We start from the raw sequence: 18567 nt of genomic DNA, 5'->3' as shown, positions 1-18567 counted from the left end.
AAGGAGATGCGCAAAGAAGCAACACACGTACAAATGACAAAATAAATGCAAGTTGTGATAAATGCTGGGAAAGAAATAAACAATGGGCTGATACCAAGAATCATCAGAGGAGGTGGGCCAGCCAGAGAAGAGCCCCTAAGGTCTTTTTTTACATTGGAGTATAATTGCTTTAGAGTCTTGTGTTAGTTTCTGCTATGACGAAATTAATCAGCCCTATATCCCCTCTCTCTTAAGCCTCCCTTCCACCACCCCTCAATCCCACCCATCTAGGTCATCACAGAGCACTGAGCTGAGCTCCCCTGGGTTATATAGTGGCTTCCCACTAGCATTCTGTTTTATTCATGGTAGGGTATATACGTCAAACCTAACCTCACAATTCATCCCACCCTCCCCCTTGCCCCCTGTGTCCACATATCTATTCTCTATGTCTGTGTCTCCATTCTTGCCCTGGATCTAGGTTCATCTGTACTATTTTTCTAGATCCCACATATATGTGTTAATATATGATACTTGTTTTTTCTGACTTACTTCACTCTGTGTGACAGTCTCTAGGTCCATCCACATCTCTGCTGCTGCTGCTGCTGCTAAGTCACTTCAGTTGTGTCAGACTCTGTGTGACCCCATAGACGGCAGCCCACCAGACTCCTCCATCCCTGGGATTCTCCAGGCAAGAACACTGGAGTGGGTTTCCATTTCCTTCTCCAATGCATGAAAGTGAAAAGTGAAAGTGAAGTCGCTCAGTCGTGTCCGACTCTTAGTGACCCCATGGACTGCAGCCTACCAGGCTCCTCCGTCCATGGGATTTTCCGGGCAAGAGTACTGGAGTGGGGTGCCATTGCCTTCTCCATCCACATCTCTACAAATGACTTAATTTTGTTTCTTTTTATGGCTGAGTAATATTCCATTGTATATACGTACCACAACTTCTTTATCCATTCATCTGTTGATGGTCATCTAGGGTGCTTCCATGCCCTGTCTACTATAAATAATGCTACAGTGAACACTGAAGTGCGTGTGTCTTTCTGAGTTATGCTTTCCTCAGGGTTTATGCCCAGGCGTGGGATTACTGGGTCATATGGTAGCTCTATTTTTAGTTTTTTAAGGAACCTCCATACTGTTCCCCATTTTGGCTGAATCAATTTACATTCCCAACAACAGTGCAAGAGAGTTCCTTTTTTCCACACCCTCTCCAGCATTTATTGTTTGTAGATTTTTTTTTCAATGATGGCCATTTGACTAGAAAGTGAGGTCATTCAGTCGTGTCCAACCCTGCGACCCTGTGGACTGTAGCCCACCAGGCTCCTCTATCCATGGGATTCTCCAGGCAAGAATACTGGAGTGGGTTGCCGTTTCCATCTCCAGGGGATCTTCCTAACCCAGGGATCCAACCCAGGTCTCCAGCATTGCAGGTAGATGCTTTAACCTCTGAGCCACCAGGGAAGCCCATTTGACTAGTATGAGGCCTTAATATTAAACTAAAACCTGAACATTTGAAAGAGCCTGTCAGATCAGCAGCCATTAGATTAGAAATAAAGCACACAACAGATGTACTGTGCTTGAGTCATTTCCTCTCCCTTTCTACCCTCCAGTCACTTTGGTCTCATGTGAATATCTGGTCCTTTTGACCTCTGGTCTTTTGCACTTACTGTTGTCTCTCCAATTTGGCTGGGCTGACTTTCAGATTTTCAAAATGTCTCATGATTCACCCAAATACACCCTCTCCTTGCCTCTGAGACTTTATTCTTTCAGTCCCACTCCCTGGAATATCTTTCTCTTATCCTTTGTGTGCAAAAATCATACTTATTTAATCCTCCCAAATCTGGTGAGGGGTAAACACTAGTAACTCTTTGGTATACATGACCAGACAGGACCAGAACATTGAATGCTGCTGCTGCTGCTGAGTCGCTTCAGTCGTGTCCGACTCTGTGCGACCCCATAGACGGCAGCCCACCAGGCTCCCCAGTCCCTGGGATTCTCGAGGAAAGAACACTGGAGTGGGTTGCCATTTCCTTCTCCAATGCATGAAAGTGAAAAGTGAAGTGAAAGACGCTCAGTCGTGTCCGACTCCCAGCGACCCCATGGACTGCAGCCTACCAGGCTCCTCCATCCATGGGATTTTCCAGGCATAACGGGCCCTAAATCTAATAAATGACAGAGCTGTAAATTAGATGTCAGGTTACCATCTACTCCATTTTCTAGAGTCCAGGGGACATTGTGATTAGTTTATGATTATCTGATTGTTTGGCCTCTTACTTTTCACTGGAATTCCTTCAGATTTCAGTTTGTTCCTAAGGAAATAAAACTAAGATTTCCTGGTGCTGCTGCCGCCCCTGACACCACCTCTGGTCTATCCTCCAGGTAGCAACCAGCCCTGAGTGGTCCTCTGAAAAGGCACAGCTGACCCAGGCATTCCAGTGGGCCTACTCACACCCTGGGCTACACTCCCTTCATAACTGACTTCCCACTACTTTGGGGAAGGTCATCAATCTCCCCAAAATGGTCTACATGAGCTTTCTTGCTAAATGTTTCTTGCCTGTCTGTCCAGCTTCATCTCACACCACCCCACCTCCCCTTATTTCACTTTGGCCGTGCTGGCTTCCTTTCCCTGCTTTGGACCCAAAATGCTCTCTCCTTCCTGAATGTTCTTCCCTCTCTTCTTGTCCACATTGGTGATCTAATTCAAAAGGCAAGTCCCCCCTCCAAAACACACTCTTCTTTATACACTCTTCTTATACACTGCATATTATCTGACAAAAGACATCTAAATACCGAAACATATCAAGAGTGTCCAATTGGGCAGTACCATTAAAAATGAAGAAAATTGGTAATTATTATCTAGAAACTCCAAAATTGGCCCTGGTATTTTGTGACAGTGGCTGGATTGAAGAGCCTACTTTTTTTTTTTTTTTTTTTTTGTTTTTTCATTTTCTGAATTTTGAGTGAGAACAGAGCAAGACCAGTACTAATGCTGACTTTCTTTTTGCTTTCTTTTTCAGTGACTAGAGAAAAAATCCAGGAACATATCACCAACCAGGTATTTCCTCACTTCTCATAAACCAGGATGTAGAATTTTGCTTCAAATGTTACTAATTAATTAAGCGTTTGTAAATATTTTTAAAAGGAGGCATTGCTAGTTATTGGGTATGAGCAATACACCTTATTGGTTCTGAGAACAAATAAATTGATCATATATGGGTGATCGTGCACTTTCCTGTCTCCCCCACCTCGTTCCTCCCCTCCACACCATCTTTCCCAAGGATGGACTCTGCCAGCTCTGATGTAAGCAGCCCTCAGAGCATGTCATGACCTCTGCATTGATTCTATCATGGCTGCAAAGAGATACTTTTATCTACTTCTCCCTTAACTAAGGTGACTGTCCTCAGTGATTTTCTCAAGTTCTAATTCATCCAGTCATTCCCTCCCCAACAGTTAAGAACTAAAGCCTTAGCCGCAGAAACGTACAAGTTGGTTTTCTATCTGGTCTCTGATTTCTACCCACATGTAGCTAGTGTCCTCCTGCCTGCTTCACTGTTTTCTTATCCAGTCTTTTTTTGATTAATTTTTTTATATTTACCAGGAGATGGAGTCATTCTGTACAACAGCTTAAGGGGTTTAAGACATGCAGCCATAGATCCAAACCAAGTTTGGCCAGGCTTGCCCCCCCCCACCCTCTTCCCATGGGCCAATCTGGCTGCAGTGTTTCCCAGTGCTGCCACTAGACCCAGGGGACGCAGCCACTGGCCTGCGGCAAAACACACACAGCTTTCATTCATAGACACACATCTCCAAGTCTTGTTGTTGTCACCTCATCCTTGTCAAGGGGAAGAATGGTTCATCTGCATTTATACCAGTCAAGGGTACATTTTTCAACGTCTCCTCCTAACGGACTTCAAAATAAATTCCAATTCTGGTTCCCATTGGCATTCCAACCAAATTAAGTTCTAGCTCTACCTGCTGCCGCTGCTGCTGCTAAGTCGCTTCAGTCGTGTCCGACTCTGTGCTACCCCTGGACTGCAGCCTACCAGGCTTCTCCATCCATGGGATTCTCCAGGCAAGAACACTGCAGTGGGTTGCCATTTCCTTCTCCAATGCATGAAAGTGGAAAGTGAAAGTGAAGTTGCTCAGTCATGTCTGACTCTTAGCGACCCCATAGACTGCAGCCTACTAGGCTCCTCCATCCATGGGATTTTCCAGGCAAGAGTACTGGAGTGGGGTGCCATTGCCTTCTCCCTAGCTCTACCTAATCTGTGCCAGACGTCCTGTAATTCACCAGGCTTTAAAAATTGTCCTTCCTTGTGACTGACCTCCTATCTTGCAAATTCAGTAGGCAAAATGTAATGCTTATTGGGCACCATTTTGCTTTTGAATAGAGCTGTAAATACTGACTCAGTCTCAGCCATCTTAAAAACTTGAAAATGCCATCCCCATGTAATGTTAAAGTCAGTTAGTCGTTTCAAATATTTATTTGCCTATTGAGCTTAGTGTCTTTAGCATTGTATTTCAGTTGTTTGTATATACTCAAGTGGCTTGGTGAGGTTGAGCAACAGTTAACCAGTCAAGTTCATTATTACCGTTTTGTTTATTTAAGTCACAAAGGGAACATTTTTCCTTAGAACTGTTTTCTTTATTAACAAGGTAAAACAGTTGGTCAAGAAATATATTAAGACTACTTCTCAGGGGTAGATTTTCATTTCCTGTATTTTCTTTCTTTTGTACCCTTGGCTAAACTAATCGAGGATGTAGATACTAGAATAGAACATCAAATATTTACTCATAATCTTAAACATGGATTTGGTGCCAGATAAAAGCATCATGTCTCCCGGTTCCAGTAAAAGAGTGAAATTCTTTAGTCTTCAGAGGTAAGGGTCTTGAGTGTATTAGTTATATAGTCATTTTCAGGACAGATAGGTGTATTGTTCAATCAGTGTCTGCCAGCTGGTATTTCTGATGCTACAATGGAATTTCTGTTCTTTCTTCTTGCACATAGGGAGGTGCTCCCCACTCTCAAGAATACACCAGGAGTGCTCTGTGACCATATAGAGGGGTGGAGTCAGAGGTGGGAAGGAGGCTCAAGAGAGAGGGGTTGTATGTGTACTTATGGCTGATTCACGCTGTTGTATGGCAGAAACCAACATAACATTGTAAAGCAATTATTCTCCAATTAAAAGTAATTTTAAAAAAAAGAACAAAATAAACAACAAAAAAGAATGCACTGGGAATATAATTCTAAAAGGCATCTTGAAAAGTGAAAGTCACTCAGTCGTGTCCGACTCTTTGCAACCCCATGGACTATACAGTCCATGGAATTCTCCAGGCCAGAATACTGGAGTGGGTAGCCTTTACCTTCTCCAGGGGATCTTCCCAACCCAGCAAGGGGTCTCCTGCATTGCGGGCAGATTCTTTACCAACTGAGCTATCAAGGAAGGCCTTATACCTCTAATTTATCTTATACCTCTTATAAAAGCCATCTTATACTTTAATTTATCTAAAGTCTGGCAAAGAGCCACAAAATGAAATCATTTCTTTTTAAATTATTTTTAAGTTGAGGTATAATTGACATATAACATTATATTAGTTAGGTATATTATATTAGTTGGGCTTCCCTGGTAGCTCAGCTGTTAAAGAATCTGCCTGCAACACAGGAGACCCTGCCTGGCTCCATTCCTGGGTCGGGAAGATCCGCTGGAGAAGGGATAGTCTACTCAGTCCAGTATTCTTGGGCTAAAATGAAGTCACTTCCTTTTTAATTATTTTTAAATTGAGGTATACTTGATATATAACATTATATTAGTTACATATATTAGTTATAATTAGTATATTAACAATATACTGATTACATACATTAGTCTGTATAGTATATACAAAACATAATGATTCCGTATTTGTTTATTCTCTGAAGTGATCTCCACAGTAAGTCTAGTTCCCATCTGTCACCATCCAAAGTTACAAACCATTTTTTTTTCTTGTGATGACTTTTAAAATTTATGCTCTTCGGTTCAGTCGCTCAGTTGTGTCTGACTCTTTGTGACCCCATGGACTGCAGCACGCCAGGCTTCCCTATCCATCACCAACTCCCAGAGTTTACTCTCTTAGCAACTTTCAAACACACAGTATGATAGGATTGACTATAATCACTGTGCTGTCCATTGCAGCCCAAGACTTATTTGCTTTATAACTGGAAGTTTGTCCTTCTTCATCCACACTCCCCTTCTGATACCCAAAGAATTTGACTCTTGTAAAACATGTCTATATACTCACTTTGGCTAATCAATACAGAGTTCTTTATCAGAAAGGAATGTAAAATGGAACACTGGTGTGTGTTAATCTTGCCCCGAAATCCTTCCCCACTAGGCACTATAGATTGTGTAATTAAATTGAAATTGAAAATCAAGTCCTGTTGTTGGTTTTTTGTTTTTTATTTTTTTTCCCCATTAAGCAATCTCCAAGCTGCACACCGACGTGAGAAATCAGGACTGGAGCAGAGGGAAAGTTCTAGCCTGCTGGCTAATATCCAGCATGCATTTTTAGCCCATGGCTATTTTACCACACCTGAGCTCAGAGAACAAACAGCTATTTGAGTTCTCTGGAGGGAACGCTGGATTCTTTCCTGTGTAATTCACTGGGGAAATTAGTATGCTTTTTTCAAGTAACTTGTTAACGCAGCTTGTTTACGAGAAGAGGACAAAAATGAGCAGTGAACCGCTTGGCAGAATGAGATGAATGCATGACCCATTTTTTTTTTTCAGCTGTCCCTTTGGCAGTTCAATGATGCCATGATTTTCTCTCTGAAAAATGCACCTTGTAGAGATGAAATCTGTAGATTTCCCCATAATTTTGGTAGTCTACCATAATATGGTAGATTAAAGATAATACCTTAGAATACTACCCAGAATACCTTCCAAATCAAAGTAGCAAATGGTCAGTACCAGAATGGGAATAATAAAACCTTTTGACTTAAGATTTAAAAATTGCCTTTTTATTTAGTAGGCAATTGAAACTTGTAGTAAATAGAATACTTTCTGTTTGTGCCTTTTGGATAGTAGATCATTAGAACCTTTGGCGAATTAATACTTTTTTTTTTATTTTGCTTTGTTTCTCAGTTGTGTCAGAGTCTTTTTGACCCCATGGACTGTAGCCTCCCAGGCACCTCTATCCATAGGATCCTCCCAACAAGAATACTGGAGTGGGTTGCCATTCCCTTCTCCCAGGGATCAAACCCGACCCAGGAATCGAACCTGGGTCTCCTGCGTTGCAGGCAGATTCTTACTTCTACTGAAGTATAGTTGGTTTACAATGTTGTGTTAGTTTCAGCTGTACGACAAAGTGAATCAGCTATAGGTATACATATATCCCCTCTTTTTTAGATTGTTTTTCCATATAGGTCATTACAGAGTATTGAGTCAAGTTCCTTGTGCTACAATAGGTCCTATTACTTATCTGTTTTATACATAGCAGAGTGTATGTGGCAATCCCAGTCTCCTAATTTACCCCTTCCCTCCCCTTACCCGCCTGACAACCATTAGTTTGTGGTCTACATCTGAGACTCTGTTTCTGCTTTTGTAAATAAGTTCACTTGTACCATTTTTTTTAGATTCCACATATAAGTAATGTCATATGATGTTTGTCTTTCTCTGTTTGACTTGCTTCACTCAGTATGACAATGTCTAGCCTGTGCCCTTTGAAACCAGAGAAACAGAAAGGCTGGTTCGGTTTCCAGGTAGCCACCCCACCCCCAACCCCCCAGAAGTGGGAGGATGTATAGGCAGACAGCGATCCTCCCATAATGGTACTTCCGCCCTCGCCTCTGCTTGGGAGGTGGGTGCAGTGGGCGGTATAGTTCTGGGTGGTACTTAGAGCTGCCTGACACTCCCAGGTCAGAAAAGTGAGACATGAAGTGAGGGAACTTGCCCTTCCCAGAACCTAATGAGCTTTCCTGCGTCATCCTGTCCTTGGTGGGAACAGATCCAGACGCTGCCTAGGAGTCCCCAGCTGAGTCCAGTTTCTGCCCCACTCTCCTCCTGAAGGACCACTCAGACCCCTGTGGAAGGGTAGTCCTCAGGGAGAGGGAGCTTCTTTAGCCTCCAAGCCCAAGTGATCTTTTGGGACAGACTGCAGACCCTGGATAAAAACAAAGGCAGGGTCTTGAGTATCACTTACTTTAAAACTTTTGAATATTTAGACATACAGTGCATGGGCCTCCATTCATCCTCCCGCTCTAGGCCCCATAAATGTTATTGATATGATATCAATCAGACATCTACAACTTAAAACTCAACATGTTATTCCAATAAAAAGCCAAGATGAAACCCACTCACCTGTCATCTATAGGATAAAATCCTATCCATGGCCCTGTGATCTGCTTTGGAGAGCATGCCCCTTGCCTCCCTGGACTTACTTCCCTGTGTATAGAGCTTCTTCTCCTGTGTATAGAGCTAATGTGCATGCGTGTGTCCTAGGTTGCTTCAGTCATGTCCAACTTTTTGTGAACCCATGGACTATAACCCGCCAGGCTAACGTGCCCTATTTAAAGTTGTTCCACCAATATACCTACCCTTTTCTTTGCAGGTACAACATTTACTCATATTCCAGCACCTCATACCCATATCATCTCTTCCATGAAGCTTTCCTCATCTCAGGGCTTAGAGTAATCTTTCCTTCTTCCGTGTTCCTGTTATTTTTCTGCCCCTTTGGCATAGGTCCTTGCATTTTCTACTCTATATTCTAATTATGGATATTCCTATGTGATTTTGTAATGAAACAGTATTGCACCAAAGGAAAGAAATCATGTTTGGCTCATTTCTGTGCTCACGATTAGAACTTGAACAATTGCTGACCAATTGCTGGTTGAATGTCAATTCTTTCACTCAGTAATTTATTATCCTAGAAACCAGAGGGACTGCTGGATGCAGGCAGACTACACTGACTCTTATAAGGCAGAAACCAGGCATTGTCCTTTGCCTCCCATGTCAGGACTCTAAACCAAAAACAGAAGGCGCAGCTAAGGCTGCCCATAGTCTGTACAAATGATGGTCACACAGTCGGGGAATACAAGAATCAAAGAGCAAGGGGACCCCACCTTTATTTCCACATCCCATAACCGCCTGGAGAACACTGAACATTTGCTTGAATCAAGACTTGGCCCCTGAGATTTTTTTCTCGACTGTAAGCATGGCACCGTCGTTCACTGCTGCTTCTTTTCAGTGTCGTGTGAACTTTACAACTTCTAAATTTAAAGTGGGATTACATTACCTTGCACTATTCTTATCAAAATGGCCATGCACTCAAGGAGACAACTTTGACCTACAGAGCGTCTCTCTTGGCAGGTTCAGTGCTAATGAAACAGGTAAAGATCCCATTCCCCTCATTCTCTTCTAAGATTGCCTTCTAGAATTGGAAGTTGTGCTTTTAAAAAACCATTCAATGTATGAGTCTTTTTTAAAATACCTGAAAGCAAGACTGAAATTATCCAAAAGTGGTGCACTAATGGTTAACAAAGAAGCATTTATGAAAGACGTGCTGTACGAAAGGTCACAAGGCTTCACATCAGGAAGATACCCAGGTGTAAATGTCAAAGGGCTTGCACTCACCTCTTTTATTGGAAGCCGAGAAAGTTAAAGCACTACGTAAGGATGTCTAGTGGAAAAAGACAATATAGTCTTTGGAACTATATTGTCAAGACAAACAGAGGGAGGAGAAGACAGCCCTCAGGTGTTTTAAAAGCATGAAAACCCATAGAAAAAATACTGATTGGAATAAGGAAAACAGTTTATTAGCGACACTGCGAGAACTATTAGCAATCCAGATATGAGATAATTCTCACTCACCTGTTCTCACTCGAGATCATTCACACTTAGATTGTTTCTGTATAATTGTGACCAAGAATTGCTCCAGTAACTTGTTTATTTGTCATAGCAAGCCTAGGATGATGAGTATTTTAATCTCCTTTCTCGACAGGTGGAAACACCCTTGAAAGATTTAGTACTTTTTCAGGTCCTGCCATGCTTAGCACTAAATGAATAATAACAATGGTTAACATAATTATTAGGCTTCCCGGGTAGTGATAGTGGTAAAAAAAAATTTGCCTGGCAATGCAGGAGATGCAAGAGATGTGGAAGTCAGGAAGATCCCCTGGAGGAAGAAATGGCAGCCCACTCCAGTATTCTTGCTTGAAGAATCCCATGGACAGAGGCACCTGGTGGGCTACAGTCCGTGGAATCACAGAGAGTTGGACACAATTGAAGACAGTGTTAGTTAGTAATATGATTACCAAGTGTTTAATGAACTTCCTATGCATAGGTATTATACATAAAATTCTCTCATTTAAACCTCACAGCAGTGACCTTGGAAGGCAGGTACAAATTCAAGGAGTCAAAATTAGTGAAGTTGAGAGGCTTGCCTGAGATCAAGGATGGGAGCTGGCAATCCAACCCAACCATGTAAGCACCAGCCGCTGTTCTCTGCTGCTTTAAGTGTCTTTAGTTAAAAGCACACAGATGATGAGTGGTAGAGCTGGAGTCTGAATCTATGTGGATGGATCGCATTCTGAAATCCTTTCTTTTTGCTATTGTGCTGTCCTATTACTTGTTCTGAAAGTTCTATTAATTAGATGATTCCACGTATGACCACCCTAAGCAGTACTCCAATTTTAACACCAGTACTGAAGCAATTGGTGTTGAGATTCTAGAACACAGATATTTATGGTGTGGTAGATCTTTTTTAAAAAGCTTCTTTTTAAATGCTTTAACTATCAAGATGAGCACATACTTTGGGACTCCTGATGAGCATTAAATTACTTTTTTAATTAAGTGAAAAAATCAAATGATCTAGTCTAAGAGAAAAGTTATTTGTCACCTGAAAAGAGATTAAAGCTAAAAAAAAAGAAAGGTGTACATTGGGATAATCTGTTGCCCATTGGCAATTTTCCTCAGCGGAGCCCAGACCAAACTATCATGGACATAAAACAAGAATTAAAATAGAAGCGTGTATTCTTAACAACTATGAAATCTTCTCTTACTCTTCAGTTTTCCAGAAAAGTACTTTACTTCTGAAAACTGTTTCATAAGGTTTTCACTGCTAGTCATAATGTGTTACTGTCTATGTAATCATGTGAGAAAATATGGATTCTGAAACTGCTGGAAATGTTGCTCCTATTAAAAAGGATGAAAACAGTGAGTTTACCATCTAGTGTAAATGAATCTTACCACCTAAGTTGCTATCACTAAGCAGTCCAGGGAAACTGATTCCACAAGGGATTTCTAGTCAATCTGTTTCTCCTGTTTTTCCTCCTCTGTTTTGAGTTTTCTAATCATACCCCCTCCTATTTGTTAGCACCTGAAGATGGGGGCTTCCCAGATGACTCACTGGGTAAAGAATCTGCCTGCAATGTCAGAGACACAGGACACTCGAGTTCAATCCCTGGGTAGGGAAGATCCCCTGGAGGAGGTCATGCCAACCCACTCCAGTATTCTTGCCTGGGGAATCCCATGGACGAGGAGCCTGGCAGGCTACAGTCCATGGGGTCACAAAGAGTTGGACACAACTAAAGCGACTGAGCATGCACACACATACCTGAAGATGAGTTTTACTGGGTAACTGCAGTTTTTCAGCTCAGCAGATGTTATGAGCCAAATGGTCTGCACCATCATTTGGGATTTTCCTCAACACATAGCAACTAACCTCCGTAACCACGTTCTACAAGTCAGGAGCAGGTAGTGGAGACCCATCAACATTCAGAAACTCAAAACACCTCCTCCCTGCAGAAAGTCTCTTACTTCTTGGGTTAAAACTAGGATCAGATGGGCCAAAGAGTCTATCTGTCATCATGTTTGAGTATACATTCTCATATACAACATTTTTTAAATCTACCTTTAAACTATGTTATCCATATTATTCTTTCTTCTCATGATAAACCACTGAATGAAGGACTCAAGTGAAAACTTGATATATTCTGAAATTGTGTGAAAGAGGCACTTAAGTAGTCATCATTTTGAATAAAATGTTTGTGTACATAAAGATGTATTTTAAGAAATAAATAGTGATCAAGGAATCAGAAATTTTCTATAATGTATATAGATTAAAGATAATGTTTATAGATAGCTTAAGTTGAGCTCTGTTCTCTATAATGATGCTAAAATGGCTGTTTCCTTTGTATTTACAAATTACGATCCTTTTTTGTCTTTATCAGTTTGAACTTCACTATTTACAACATTTGACCACAATAAATATTTCTATAAGCCCAGAAAGAAAAAAATAATTAGTAGTGTCATTAATACAATGCAAATTCTGTAGAATCCATGTTATATAAATGGTTTTGGCCCCTCACGGCAGATCCCATGGGCAACTCTGATATTGTTTATAGACTTTTATGGGTCTCTGTATTTTGCTGAGGAGATAGTCCTCATCAGAACCTCAGGAGTGAAAGAAAGTATCTGAGATAGTTTTTCTACCTATAACTAGAGCACGTGATCAAAACTATCTCTTTGATAATGCATAAATTAAAACTAATTCTATTGAAACTTTCTTTTGTAAAGTAGCACTTACCAAAGAACAAGTTTCCAGGAAAGAAAAGATGCACAGACAATTGGTGAAAATTCAGAGTACCAGTAAGGATCCCAGTGAAAGCTGCTACCTTGCTTTATTTCCCTTAATATGGAAAAAGTTATTATCCACAGAAGTCTTATGTTATATTCTGTGGTTGATCATCAAAACAAGGATGGAATAAACAAGATTCTTCACTATTTCATCACTGGTATGAGCCTTGCTCAAAATGTATTAAAAGGAAATATATCCTTCATACTATTACTGGATAATTCAATTAGGCCAATGTTCTGTGTATGTGGAATAATGAAATTTACTATGTTGACTAATTAGCCAATCAGATTTCTCTCATTTGCTAAGGCAATGGATTGTCTAAAATGTGACCATAAACAAAATAGATTTTATTAGGCATAATCTGCTCTGTAAACAAATGAAATTAATTCTTTGCCTGACCGAAAGCTTTGAAAATGAAAGACCAAAATTGAACACATGCTTCCAATCTTGGTTCTGTTACTGAGATGACACTTTATATAAAAGTTACTATTTAATTCCCCTCAAGTATTTCATACTTGAGACTAAATGACTCTTAGAAATATGTTCATCAACAGATGGGAGCCACTTATGGCCTCATAAACTCCGAAGCAAGTGAAATTATCTCAGCAAAATGGAAAGATTACAAGAAAGCTTCATCTGCTGATCTCCGAGATGATTCATGTGTTGCATATTGGCTCAATGGTGCAATGAATATTGACAGATAATCACCCCTGTTCATACGAGAGAAATCCTGAAGAAACGAATGCTTGTGATGTGTGTTTTTCATCAATCAGTAAGCAGTTTCCACACATACCCTGCATTTAGAGCAGTGCTAAATATGATGGAGGATGTAGAGGGAAGGATCAGCAGAGAGCCTGTTCTAAAGGGAACTTATGCCTTGAAAGAGAAGATGAACACACCATCAATGCTGCACAGAGAGTGTGTTATTACTCCCTTGCTTATTAACTACACAAAGCAGGCAGCGTGAGAGTTTGGTGAAGTCAACAAGCCATGAAAAGTGGCCAGGGAAGGATCGGGGAGAACCTTGAAAACCAAAGTTTCTCAGGTTTGATTCAGCAGGAAATATAATGTGGTGACACTGAAAATTTTGGAGTTGAGAAAATTAGGAAAATCAATGTAGGATTTTGAAACTATATCCTGTATTTTCCTTTTGACTCCATCAGCTCTGAGCAGCTACCAACCTTTCTCCAAGCTACTCTGCTTCCACTCTGCAGCCCCCAGTCCATTCTCCACTTGGCCAGCAGACTGAGCTTCATGCACTGTCCATCACATCATGTTATCCTCCTATCTAAAACTTCCAATGGCTCATAGTACACCTCTGATAAAATCCTACTTCCTTTCCATGACCTAAATCCTAAATTCTCCTTGACCTGGTGTTCCTATGGCATGTGATCCTGCCTTCCTCTTTGATTTTATCTTGTGTTCTTGAGCCCTTAATTTAAAATATATTTATTTATTTATTTATTTGTTTCTGAGCTGGGTCTTCGTTGCTGTGCAGGCTTATCTCCAGTTGTGGCAAGGGGGCTACGCTCTAATTACAGTGTGAGGGCTTCTCATCCCGGTGGCTCCTCTTGTTGCAGGAGCACAGGCTCTAGGGGGTCAGGCTTCAGTAGTTGCAGCTCCTGGGCTCTAGAGTACAAGCTCAATAGCTGTGGCACATGCGCTCAGTTGCTCCTCAGCATGTGGGATCTTCCCGGACCGGGGATCGAACCCGGGTCTCCTGCATTGGTGGAGCGGGTTCTTTCCCACTGAGCCACCAGGGAAGCCTGGGCCCTTCTCACTTACACAACAACCACGCTGGCCTGCCCTCTGTCCCTTTGCCTGACCAGGCTCGTTCCTATTTGGAGGACCTTTGCCCTCACTGACCCTGCCTGCAGTGCTCGGCTCCCAGATCTGGGGTTTCTTCTTGTCATTCAGATCCCACCTCGAGCAGCTTCTCCACAAATAGATCCAGACCCTAGAGCCCTAGTTCATGGAGTCTCTCCACTCTACTGCCTCCCATGCTCTACCACAATCTCTGTTTCAGTGTTTATTTTACATCACGCATATCATCATCAAAACTTTTGTTCATTTATCTGTTCATTATCTGCCTTCACTCACAAGAATATAAGTATCCTAAGAACAGGACCCTTGTCAGAGTTGTCTGGTCCTCTGTCCCCAGTGCCATTAAACAGGGCACATATTAAATGATTATAATAAGCATTCATCAAATGAATGCATCACTTAATTCTGCCAGCAGGCTATGCCGATAGTCTGGGTGTGAAAAAAAAAAAAATATATGGCCAAGGTAAAGAATTTGCCTTCCAGTGCAAGAGACACAGGAGACACAGGTTTGATTCTTGGGTCAGAAGGATCCCTTGGAGGAGGAAATGGCAACCCACTCCAGTATTCTTGCCTGGGAAATCCCATGGACAGAGGAGCCTGGTGGGCCACAGTCCATGAGGTTGCAAGAGTCATACACAACTGAGCACACACACACAGGTGATACACTGATAGTGGGATGAACAGTTTAGAGAAAAAATGAAGAGTTTGGTGTCTGGGAGTGGGAAGCAAATTAACAACCTGAGACAGGGATTCATGCAAGGTCCCCAGGGTTACTGCAGGAAGACGATTCGTGGTTAAAAATCACATTTAATGAGTATATACCACATGCCAGATCACTTCTCAGCCTTAATATGTACATGGCAAGCATTGTGTATTTGTCCCATTTATTTTTCATGACTCCATAAAATCAGCGTCATTATCTCTCTTACTCTGGGGAGGCTGAGTCAACTATCCCGGGTTGATTGGTTAGCTGTCCTATTCCAGTGAGGGAGATTGATTTGGTAGAAAGTACTGGTTTAAGGTCAACTGAAAGTTACCAGTAAAGCATGAAAAGGATAAAAATTTACTAAGTCTGGTCTCCGTCCCATTTCACAAGTTGTCTGGCTGAAGGGGTGTGAAATGTGTGTCTCACAACCTACCTTGGCTCTCAGGGGTTTTGTGCAAAGTGCTCTGGGGCCCTGTGGGCCTCCATGGTTATCTTCCTCATTCTGTAACCACGCGGGGCTGGGAGCTGGAAATACCTTAAAGAAGACATCCAACAGGAAAGTAATTGGATGTAGGTAAGAGAGGAGATTAGTAGAGCAGAATGATAGCAGTTACCTTGCAGACCACCGCCTGGAGGGCAATAGGACCCCCAGGAAATAACCAAAATGCAATACACAAAACTCTTACGGTTTCTGTCTTTGGGGCCAACCATCTGATAAATTACCAACTTAGAACATGGAAACTAGACTTTACTGAAAATGAGTTCTATGCTGGGGTCCGGAGTAGAGACGATCCTGCTAATGGGTCTGGGGAGGTAGAAGATGCTGCAGCTCAACACTCAGGCATCCCTTTACTCGTGGCAAGAAGTGGACATTTATCCCCAACGTATAAATCCTAATGGAGACGGCATCATAGAGCCAGTGTCTCAATAAAAACCATGGGGACCAGGTTCACTTGTCACTGGGAGTCTACCAGGAATTGAAAGATACCTTCTGTTTTCCTCCTTTTATCCCTGATCCAGGCACACAGCTCAGCAGTGCCCATGATGAGTTTTCCCAGACTTACAGTTTTCCCAGACTTACAGTCGCTGAAATGCTGTAATAATATAAAGTAAGTTTTCTTAACAAGGCCACCAGGGATGGAGTGAAGACATAACCCCTCCAAAACCACCAAGCCTGGATAGGTGTGTCTAACAGGAGTGTAGAAGCAGAAAAGGAAATAAAGATGCTGTGAAGATAAGAAGCTTCGTTCTGAGACATAAAAGCTAAGCAGATGATCAATATCTCTGTGTGCTTTATGCAGCATAAAAGGAAACCCCAAAGTCCAGGCAGCATCATGGTTACATCGTGATATTCTAGAAGCAAGAGCCCAGGACCCGCTCAATCAAGCTAATTATTTGGGACTGTCCAGTAGAGCATCAGTTCTTGGTACCCAACTTATCTAATTCAAATTGGAGAAGAGAAGCAATCAAAGGCTTGGCGATGTCCACTGTTCAGTCTATTTGAAGCTGACATAGATACATCTAGCCACCTTAGGGTAGCTCAGTACAAAAGATAATATTCAGTTGAATCTCAGAGCAAGGAAATTCCATCATCTTCTAAATAAAGACGTGGTGGCACTGAGAGCCTTGTGGGGTAAACATGTGCTGTATGATGACAAACGGAAGAGTCAGACAAGCCTGGATCTTAACCTTAGCTCTAGGAGTTGCCAGCTGTAAGATACTGAGTAAGTCTCATGGGAATGTGAGCATAACCACCTGACAGAGTTGGGGGAGGATACACTTGTTTGAGCAGCACGTGACACAGGTGAAGCCCTCTGACAATATTCATCCCCAAACCACCCTCCCCACCCATCCTTTCCCTTGGTCTAGCAGGTACAGTGTAGCTAAAGGAGACTGGAGCTCTCACAGTCTCCCTGCCACTTGGTATAAATATATCAAATATATAGATATATCGTGCTCCCTTGCTCAAGAGGGAGCATGGTCTGGACCTAGGAATCTCAATATATGAGTCTCAGGTAATGCAAGGGAGTCTTCCCCTGGGTCTGATAACTGGTCCAGAAGTGCCCGCCTTTTCTGTGGGTTTCACAAGTGAGTGATGCTCACCCATCCACTTTCATCCTGTTACAGTATTGGCTATAGTCTAGTTGTTAGTGGCTACAGTTATGGGAGGGCCCAAGAAAATCCCCAGTGTGAAGCCTGAGACCTCCTTCCTCCTGCCCTGAGCAGTATTCTCTGGCATGGGGAATAATGGAGTTAATAGACTGTGATGTTGTTTCTGAACAAGGTATGTCAACACGTGTTTATTCCTTCCAAGAAACAGATTATAGAATCATAGCAAGGGGAGGGGGGCAAGGATGCAGTGTATGAAGGACCTTTAGAGAATTATGCTCGCCTGTTTGCTTGATGAGAGCGGTGTCTCTGTAAGTAGGTTAGGCAGAATCCTGTCCATCAGTGTCTCCATATAAGAGGAGTGTGGTTGGACGTCATCACCAGCCCTGCTGGTGTCACTGCTATTTGCCAGTGGGCATTGCTGTCCCCGGGCTCAAGTGGCTCTGTAGTGGGTGGAGAAGAAACAGTTCCCCAGGTAAATGCTGCTTCCCTGGTCTGGGGCTCTGTCTAAGGAAAGGAACAGGAAGGGTTGGACTGTCCCCAGTTTCTCCTTCCCCACCTCTTCACTCCCCACGGCTCCGTTCGAACAGTTGCAGTTACCAAGGCTGGGCTGTAGGGGGCAGGCGCCCCTCCGTGATCCTCGCAGTCCAGCAGGAGCTCCTTCCGTACCAGCTCTGGAGGATGAAGTATTTCCGACTGAAAGCCCCCAGCCTCAGACTAAATGATCCGGACTAGTGCCGCTCACACCTGGCCTTGAGAAGAAAGGGAGACCAAAGGAGTTGTCTATGGCCATTGATACGTCGTAGCAGCCATTTCAATGACATCTTGAATCAAATTGTCATACTCAGGAGAAACTACGTCTTTTGGAAACCTCCAAAAAAGCTTCAAATATTATCATTAATGAAATAATATTCTTAAAATGAAGGTGATAAAGTTTATCTTAATACCTGAAGAGATCAGGGCTTCCCCGGTGGCACAGTGGTAAAGAATACTGCTTCCAATGCAAGCGACTCAGGTTCCATCCCTGAGTCAGGAAGATCTCCTAGAGTAGGAAATGGCAACCCACTCCAGTATTCTTGCCTGGAGAATTCCATGGACAGAGGAGCCTGGAGGGATACACTCCTTGAGGTTGTGAAGAATCGGAGGCGACCGAGCATGCGCATAAGCACAACGCGTGGAGAGATAAGACCATCCATACTACCGTCCACTGAAACAGATCGATCATCACTTTGTTTTGTCCGTGATTTGTTCACTCTGACCCCCTCCTTAGGTAACCCACTCTATTCTCTTGTTTCTCTGTCCTGCTTTGCTGTGAGTTTATGGCTTACAGTCTTCCT

The 18567-nt window shown here is 42.4% G+C and overlaps 1 protein-coding gene across 2 annotated transcripts in view; it reads left to right on the top strand.

Moving 5' to 3' along the window:
- CHST9 (carbohydrate (N-acetylgalactosamine 4-0) sulfotransferase 9) overlaps positions 1-18567 on the top strand; it is a 280265-nt gene that overhangs the window by 250100 nt on the left and 11598 nt on the right. For both annotated transcript variants that reach the window (XM_010828955.1, XM_010828954.1), the window contains one exon: positions 2997-3034. In XM_010828955.1, the coding sequence (XP_010827257.1) occupies positions 2997-3034 (38 nt within the window). The remainder of the gene's footprint in view (positions 1-2996; positions 3035-18567) is intronic.

The sequence above is a fragment of the Bison bison genome, unplaced genomic scaffold (assembly GCF_000754665.1).
Source record: "Bison bison bison isolate TAMUID 2011002044 unplaced genomic scaffold, Bison_UMD1.0 scf7180017864498, whole genome shotgun sequence".
Lineage (NCBI taxonomy): Eukaryota > Metazoa > Chordata > Mammalia > Artiodactyla > Bovidae > Bison > Bison bison.
This window is presented reverse-complemented; position numbering and strand designations above follow the sequence as displayed.